General features: G+C 41.2%; 1 protein-coding gene across 1 annotated transcript; it reads left to right on the forward strand.

Annotated features, from left to right (window-relative positions):
• The first annotated feature begins 4,655 nt into the window (after positions 1-4,655).
• On the forward strand, positions 4,656-5,258 carry LOC131891284 (uncharacterized). Its single transcript, XM_059240810.1, has one exon. The coding sequence runs from the start codon at positions 4,656-4,658 to the stop codon at positions 5,256-5,258; it is 603 nt and encodes a 200-aa protein (XP_059096793.1).
• The last annotated feature ends 4,268 nt before the right edge of the window (positions 5,259-9,526 follow it).

Here is a 9,526-nt window from a genome sequence, read left to right on the forward strand (position 1 = left end):
AAAGTGAAAAAAAATCCCATTCATAATTGGCTGTTTCTTGGCGTAACATCAAGTAAAAATAAAAAAATGGCTTATTTTAGTTGTTAAAGGTCGTTGAACTCCCGTAACAACTTATTTGGGCCTATTTATATTTTCTGGCAACTCCGAAGCTACAAGCAAATCAAGCTGGTTTCTTTAATGCACGTGTTATTTATACTATTCACCGTAGTTTTAAAACTGTGTTAGAAACTTTATGAGATTGTAACAAGGCTTCAATGGGTTCGAAATCAGGTGATGAATAGGGTCCAAAGACTAAAGTGATAACATAAAAACTGACTGAAAATCAGTTATACTCTTCTTTTGCCACTAGTTTTCCTTAGTTGGGTGCAATATGTACATTGATGAAATCTTAAAAAACCAATTTAACCCCATGATCGAGTGTGACCATAACTAAAGAGGCCAAAAAGCACAATTCACTCCGCACAGTCATATACTGGATGACAGAAATGTCTCTGGACACTTTCTTGAAATCGTTGTTATTGAGACCAAATTTAAATTTGGTACCAGAAAATATGCTGCTTTCTAATTGGCCAATTGTTTTTTGAAATCATATTAATGATTGTTTTGATGAAAAACACAAGAGTGCTGCGAGGAAAATCTTTCCTCGTTCTTGAGTAAGGAAATGTGGTCCCACCTCCTTCCTAGATTCGAAGCCAATGGGCTTTACCATCTAATCAAATATGGAGAGAAGACTGGGGGAACAGTTTTTAGAGTCTGCCCAATCTCAAGGCAGCCCTATTAACAGCTTGGGCAAATTTACCTGAAGCGGAGGTCCATGCTTGCTGCAGAAGTGCTCCTCGACGTTTTTGGACCGCAGTCAACAAGTGAGGAGGATATGTGGAGGAATGTATTGATAAAAGAATTGAATGAAATGTTTAATAACTTTGTGTTTTATACATTTACTCAGCAACATGCTTCGTTAGGCCTAAAAAGCAATTTACCGTGTCCGGTTTCTTTTCTGTCACGCGGTAGTTACCTGGACAAAGTTGTGAGTCCCACAGAGTTGAACCCTGAAACGTTTTGTAACTCACAATTTTACCGTTAGACAGCAGAGTAATCGACCCAAGGTAAAGCGACCTCCGGGGGCAAACAATTCAAAGCATGCGGTAATCATTTTCCGTGCGTGTTAGACATCTGGTTAGCCCAAAAAAAACAAAAAAGGGTACTCGTTTAAAAAACTGCCTTTCAGTCATCATTGCAGGCTTCTATTTGAAATGTAAAACTTCTATTGGAAGTAATGATATAGCTCTTATCCAATCCGCAAGACAAAGGAGCAACAAGTCGCCGATGTTGAAAACTTGATTATGGAATCACATGACACGATGGGTTTCGGTTTTCCGCGACTCGTTATGGTTTAAATTGCTTTCCCTTTTCGGGCTACAGTTAGGGCGGAAGTTATTGGCAACCCCTTCGTTTTTATATAAAATCTTAAATAACCTACTACGTATTTTAACAAATGCAGCAAAAAAATGTGGATAATGGTATTAGAATGAAGAAGTAGCACACCAAGTATGATTGCAATCAATGCAATGGTTGCCGAATTATACTCAATTATGTTAAATTCATGATGTCAGAAAGTATTGGCAACGTGATGATTTATTTACATCAATAGCCAATTGCATATCCTTTTTGGTTAATGACAGCAGTCAATTGTTTACTATAATTAACAATCAAGTTCTGTCATGTGTCTCTTGACATTTTCCCCCACTCATCCATCGCAAAAGCCTCCAATTCATTGGTAGTCTGAGGATGCCTTGCCCTGACCCGTTGCTTCAGCTCGTACCACATGTTTTGATGGGTTTTAGGTCCAGGCTCCGCGCTGGCCTATCCAGAACCTTGATCTTGTTGTCGGAGAGCCACTCGGTTACGATCTTGGACTTATGCTTTGGGTCATCGTCTTAAACAAATGTCCATATTTGTCCAAGCCGAGATCCTTTGTTGATTGTTTCAGGTTGTCCTGCAGTACTTTGAGGTAGTCTTCTTTGTATATGGTGGCCTCAATGCGGACAAGCTTCCCAATACCAGCGGCCAGCGAAGCATCCCCAAAGCCTGATGGCTCTACCACCATACTTATTAGTTGGAACTGTATTCTTTGCATCAAATGCCTTTTTTTCGCCCCCCAGACAAATGCCTGCCTTGGCATGATGTCCAAAGAGCTCAATCTTGGTCTTGTTGCTCCACAAGCATGAAGACCAGAATGCCTTGTCAACATGGTCCTTAACAATGGTCAAACAGTCTGTCTCTTTTTGAGCAGAGGTGTTCTACTGGGTTGGCATTCACAAAAAAAACGATACAATGAAAAGTTGTCTGCAGGGTTGATCTTGGAATCTTATTGCCCTCGTCCTCCAGGCTCTTGGGGTTAGTCTTTGATGTCACTTTTGCATCTTTTCGAAACATTCTGACCATTTTCCTTCAACCGTGGGTGAAAGGATTATTTTGACCTCTCCCAAGAAGATTTTAACAGTGTGATATTGGTGGTATTTTTTGATGATGGCTCTCACTGAGGAAATTGGGGTGCCAAACCTCTTGAAATGAGTTGATAGCCACTACCAGACTTATGGGCGTCGACCACTTTGGCTTGGAGATCTCCACTGTACTCCTTGGCCTTGACCATGATGCAAATGAGACGAATTTCTAATTGAATGGACATCAATGTGATGTTTGCCTTTTTATCCCAGTCAGGGATAAATCTGGCTTGAACTTGCAAAGCACAATTTGACAGGATCCTTTCTCCGATCTACATATTTCAACAGGAAGGTTCGAGCATAAGTAAGTCAGTGTAAATCAAGAATGAACTAGATGTGTCAAAGGTTCCCAACAATTTTCAAAACCTCTATTTTTACAAAATTAGTTCTAACTCAAAAAAACGAAGTAGTCAAAGCCGTTTAATTTTCGAGTGATGTTTTCTTATACTGATGCTTTCATCCTCAAAAACAATTGTGCTTTTTGAAACATTAGTACGCGAGTAATATAAAATCATGTCAAAAATCAAGGGGTTACCAATAATTTCCGCCTTAACTGTGCATCACTTTAAATTCCTCTACGGCCTTCACGTGTGGCTCCCAAATTCCGCCCAATCCGCCCTCAAATCCGCTGATGTCACCTTCACCAAATTCTTCAAATGATACCTGTGCGTGCCCCAATATGGCCACAATGCGTGGACGCATTTTCTATGCGAAAACGAGCCCCTCTCCTTTGGGTTGACAAGGTTAGTGTCCAGCAGTGTTTGGAAGCTGACTTTTACAGGGCCTAGGAGGTGATGTCCGGACACAACTTGCCCTTCCCGGTCAAGGACTTGCTTACACCTTATTGTCCTTGGCCCGAGAACATCCCTTCGGAGTATTGGCAGTCACACACTTGGCGGAAATTGAGTTCCCCTTTACATTTCCTACAGCTTCAAATGAGCAAGTGGAATCCAAATTGAAGTTGTTTGACGAAGGTTCCGGGAATTTAACATCACCAAGGTCATACCAGGGAGTTGGATCGCAAATGGCGATGGTTTTTATTCATTTATAAAAATGAGTTGCATTTTAGGAAGGCTGTTTCTTCCGAAAGCGTATGAGAAAGATGCAAAAGGATTTACAATATGGAAGTCACGCAGGATGATATATGGATTGTCACCTATCCCAAATGTGGCACAACTTGGACTCAAGTAAGAAAGAAGGTTTTCCTGGGTGAAATCGTAGAGTATTTGTTGTACGACATGGAGAAGGAATTCGTATTATTGTTTAGATTTGTATCGATTATCTTGAGGTAAGAAAGCAAGTGTATTATTTGCCTAATCTAAAACTCTCACCCCTATCTAACATTCCACAATAAGGAATTTCAGGGCAACTTGTTGACATTTAGATCAACAATTAGATTGTCAAATCTTAGAAGCAAAGCAAAGATGTGTTGCTGTTGTTGCGAGAAACATGCCAATAATTATCTGGCCTATTTAGTCAAACAATTAAGTAGTTAAAAATATAAAGCTCAAAGAACAAAGTTACAACTCGAAATTTACCAAATACTTTCGAAAAAAATGCTTTGGAACGACTACAAGTAATTCTGAAGAGCAACATAGCAATTATATGTTTAACGCAGCCTTCGTAATATTTTTATATTTTACAGGCGCCGTAAACGCATGCTCTTCTCTGTATATAAAGCCATGTTTATTCATGAATAAAAGGAGAGTCTACGACTTAACACCGAGACCAACCGTTGCTTTCATTTCTAGGTAATACATTGCAACCGTGATCTAGGTTGGCCAATACATGGCGACCGTGATCTAGGTTGACCAATACATTCCTTTTAATCCTCGTCGCCAATGTGATATCGCGAGTTCAGTTTTGTTGGGAGGAACCCAAGGTTTATTTATTGTTACAACTATTTGTAGGAAATACATAGATAACATATAGAAACTAACCCTGAGCAATGTCGGACGTCTTCGGTGAAGGTGTGTCCATGTCGGTTGGTGTCTCGAGCACTATTCTTCGAATATGACCGCAGTATTTGCTCGTTAATAGGTACACCTGGGCCTCCGCCCGTATGAGAGCAATGGTGAGAGGTTACCTCAGTTCATGAGGCTGCCATTCCGTACATTTGTGATACATTACATATATATATGGTGGATGACCATGTTTGGCATGCCGGTGCGCATGACCATGGATGGGGGACCACAGTTCAAGGGAATTGAGTTTTCGGACTTCTGCAAGAAGTGGGGTCTCTACCACAACTCGTCTTCCCCATATCATCACGTCGCCAATGGCTACGCAGAAGCAGCCGTGAAGGGCATGAAAAGCCTCGTCAAGAAAGCAGCAGGAGGAAACACCAAGAATATTGACTTCCTGAAAGGACTCATTGCTTTCCGTAACACTCCAAGGAGCAATGTACTGAGCCCAGCAATGCAATTGTTTGGAAGAGCCATGAGGCCCCCCCTGCCTGCTCATCCGCTCACCTTCAACAAGGTGGATCAGTGGAGGTTGCGCAAAGGAGATCTCAAGGCTGCAAAGCTACGCTACCAGGCCAAGGACAGGTATGACTCGGGGGCATTGGAGTTGCCCAAGCTAAAGATCGGAGACGTCGTGCGAGTGCAGCACGACACTCAAAAGAGGTGGGATCTTGTGAGCGAGATTGTTGGGATTGACAAGCGCGGCTGCAGCTACTACGTTTGCACTGAGACGGGCAAACTCTACTGGAGGAACCGACGGTACCTGAGACCTTTCATTGCACCTAAGTAGAGAAGCAAAGAAAGATGGAGAAGCAAAGAAAATTGAGAAGAAAGAAGACTCTAGCTCCAGTGCCAAGAATGAGCCAGGAAGGAGCCAGAGGAAGAGGCAAGAGCCGCTCAGATACACGGAAAAGTATGGGTGTTTCCACAGGCTTCACTTTTGGGGGCATGTGGTATTATGATGTTTATTCGGAGATATGAGGACCACCCTGTCATTGTTGTTGTTGTTTACCTTGGGGGTGGCGATTCAGTTTTGCAGGCAGTTAGGACTTATGTAATAAAGGATCTGTTGTTCCAAGACCTGAAGCCTCATTCAAGCCGAGTCTGGATCACGTTTGAACGCCAATATAGTTCAAAGTTGTGAAAAAGATGAAACCGCACAGTCATATACTGGATGACAGAAATGTCTCTGGACACTTTCTTGAAATCGTTGTTATTGAGACCAAATTTAAATTTGGTACCAGAAAATATGCTGCTTTCTAATTGGCCAATTTTGTTTTGAAATCATATTAATGATTGTTTTGATGAAAACACAAGAGTGCTGCGAGGAAAATCTTTCCTCGTTCTTGAGTAAGGAAATGTGGTCCCACCTCCTTCCTAGATTCGAAGCCAATGGGCTTTACCATCTAATCAAATATGGAGAGAAGAATGGGGGAACAGTTTTTTAGAGTCTGCCCAATCTCAAGGCAGCCCTATTAACAGCTTGGGCAAATTTACCTGAAGCGGAGGTCCATGCTTGCTGCAGAAGTGCTCCTCGACGTTTTTGGACCGCAGTCAACAAGTGAGGAGGATATGTGGAGGAATGTATTGATAAAAGAATTGAATGAAAATGTTTAATAACTTTGGTGTTTTATACATTTACTCAGCAACATGCTTCGTTAGGCCTAAAAGCAATTTACCGTGTCCGGTTTTTTTCTGTCACGGCGGTAGTTACCTGGACAAAGTTGTGAGTCCCACAGAGTTGAACCCTGAAACGTTTTGTAACTCACAATTTTACCGTTAGACAGCAGAGTAATCGACCCAAGGTAAAAGCGACCTCCGGGGGCAAACAATTCAAAGCATGCGTAATCATTTTCCGTGCGTGTTTAGACATCTGGTTAGCCCAAAACAAACAAAAAAGGGTACTCGTTAAAAAAAAACTGCCTTTCAGTCATCATTGCAGGCTTCTATTTGAAATGTAAAACTTCTATTGGAAGTAATGATTATAGCTCTATCCAATCCGCAAGACAAAGGAGCAACAAGTCGCCGATGTTGAAAATTGATTATGGAATCACATGACACGATGGGTTTCGGTTTTCCGCGACTCGTTATGGTTTTAAATTGCTTTCCCTTTTCGGGCCTACAGTTAGGGCGGAAGTTATTGGCAACCCCTTCGTTTTTTATATAAAATCTTAAATAACCTACTACGTATTTTAACAAATGCAGCAAAAAATTGTGGATAATGGTATTAGAATGAAGAAGTAGCACACCAAGTATGATTGCAATCAATGCAATGGTTGCCGAATTATACTCAATTATGTTAAATTCATGATGTCAGAAAGTATTGGCAACGTGATGATTTATTTACATCAATAGCCAATTGCATATCCTTTTTGGTTAATGACAGCAGTCAATTGTTTACTATAATTAAACAATCAAGTTCTTTCATGTGTCTCTTGACATTTTCCCCCACTCATCCATCGCAAAAGCCTCCAATTCATTGGTAGTCTGAGGATGCTTGCCCTGAACCCGTTGCTTCAGCTCGTACCACATGTTTTTGATGGGTTTTAGGTCCAGGCTCCGCGCTGGCCTATCCAGAACCTTGATCTTGTTGTCGGAGAGCCACTCGGTTACGATCTTGGACTTATGCTTTGGGTCATCGTCTTAAACAAATGTCCATATTTGTCCAAGGCCGAGATCCTTTGTTGATTGTTTCAGGTTGTCCTGCAGTACTTTGAGGTAGTCTTCTTTGTATATGGTGGCCTCAATGCGGACAAGCTTCCCAATACCAGCGGCAGCGAAGCATCCCCAAAGCCTGATGGCTCTACCCACCATACTTATTAGTTGGAACTGTATTCTTTGCATCAAAATGCTTTTTTTTCGCCCCCAGACAAATGCCTGCCTTGGCATGATGTCAAAGAGCTCAATCTTGGTCTTGTTGCTCCACAAGCATGAAGACCAGAATGCCTTGTCAACATGGTCCTTAACAATGGTCAAACAGTCCTGTCTCTTTTTGAGCAGAGGTGTTCTACTGGTTGGCATTCACAAAAAAACGATACAATGAAAAGTTGTCTGCAGGTTGATCTTGGAATCTTATTGCCCTCGTCCTCCAGGCTCTTGGGGTTAGTCTTTGATGTCACTTTTGCATCTTTTCGAAACATTCTGAACCATTTTCCTTCAACCGTGGGTGAAAGGATTATTTTGACCTCTCCCAAGAAGATTTTTAACTGTGTGATATTGGTGGTTATTTTTTGATGATGGCTCTCACTGAGGAAATTGGGGTGCCAAACCTCTTGAAATGAGTTGATAGCCACTACCAGACTTATGGGCGTCGACCACTTTGGCTTGGAGATCTCCACTGTACTCCTTGGCCTTGACCATGATGCAAATGAGACGAATTTCTAATTGAATGGACATCAATGTGATGTTTGCCTTTTTATCCCAGTCAGGGATAAATCTGGCTTGAACTTGCAAAGCACAATTTGACAGGATCCTTTCTCCGATCTACATATTTCAACAGGAAGGTTCGAGCATAAGTAAGTCAGTGTAAATCAAGAATGAACTAGATGTGTCAAAGGTTCCCACAATTTTCAAAACCTCTATTTTTACAAAATTAGTTCTAACTCAAAAAACGAAGTAGTCAAAGCCGTTTAATTTTCGAGTGATGTTTTCTTATACTGATGCTTTCATCCTCAAAAACAATTGTGCTTTTTGAAACATTAGTACGCGAGTAATATAAAATCATGTCAAAAATCAAGGGTTACCAATAATTTCCGCCTTAACTGTGCATCAATTTAATTTTCCTCTACGGCCTTCACGTGTGGCTCCCAAATTCCGCCCAATCCGCCCTCAAATCCGCTGATGTCACCTTCACCAATTCTTCAAATGATACCTGTGCGTGCCCCAATATGGCCACAATGCGTGGACGCATTTTCTATGCGAAACCGAGCCCCTCTCCTTTGGGTTGACAAGGTTAGTGTCCAGCAGTGTTGGGAAGCTGACTTTTACAGGGCCTAGGGAGGTGATGTCCGGACACAACTTGCCCTTCCCGGTCAAGGACTTGCTTACACCTTATTGTCCTTGGCCCGAGAACATCCCTTCGGAGTATTGGCAGTCACACACCTTGGCGGAAATTGAGTTCCCTTTTACATTTCCTACAGCTTCAAATGAGCAAGTGGAATCCAAATTGAAGTTGTTTGACGAAGGTTCCAGGGAATTTAACATCACCAAGGTCATACCAGGTGAGTTTGGATTGCAAATGGCGATGGGTTCTTATTCATTTATAAAAATGAGTTGCATTTTAGGAAGGCTGTTTCTTCCGAAAGCGTATGAGAAAGATGCAAAAGGGATTTACAATATGGAAGTCACGCAGGATGATACATGGATTGTCACCTATCCCAAATGTGGCACAACTTGGACTCAAGTAAGAAAGAAGGTTTTCCTGGTGAAATCGTAGAGTATTTGTTGTAACGACATGAAGAAGGAATTCGTATTATTGTTTAGATTTGTATCGATTATCTTGAGCCGTAAAGAAGCAAGTGTATTATTTGCCTAATCTAAAACTCTCACCCCTATCTAACATTCCACAATAAGGAATTTCAGGGCAACTTGTTGACATTTAGATCAACAATTAGATTGTCAAATCTTAGAAGCAAAGCAAAGATGTGTTGCTGTTGTTGCGAGAACCATGCCAATAATTATCTGGCCTATTTAGTCAAACAATTAGTAGTTAAAAATATAAAGCTCAAAGAACAAAGTTACAACTCGAAATTTACCAAATACTTTCGAAAAAAATGCTTTGGGAACGACTACAAGTAATTCTGAAGGCAACAATAGCAATTATATGTTTAACGCAGCCTTGCTTAATATTTTTTTATTTTAGCTTTTTTATGATGTTGATATTTTGTAAAGCAAGCAACCGCTCTTCTTTTTCTCCATTTTCGCTCTATTATCAGGGCCAACGTTATAATTGATACTTACCTGACCACAAGTTTGCCCACTTAAGCACTTAAGATAGCAACTCTTGCTTTGATTTAAATACTGTAAAAACTCGGCCCAGCGCATCCGGAATCGAACCAA

The sequence above is a fragment of the Tigriopus californicus genome, chromosome 12, assembly GCF_007210705.1.
Source record: "Tigriopus californicus strain San Diego chromosome 12, Tcal_SD_v2.1, whole genome shotgun sequence".
In the NCBI taxonomy this organism is placed as follows: Eukaryota; Metazoa; Arthropoda; class Copepoda; order Harpacticoida; family Harpacticidae; genus Tigriopus; species Tigriopus californicus.

What these genes read in the sequence shown, in the direction of transcription:
- LOC131891284 (XM_059240810.1), top strand. Translation starts at nt 4,656, where the DNA reads ATGTTTGGCATGCCGGTGCGCATGACCATGGATGGGGGACCACAGTTC.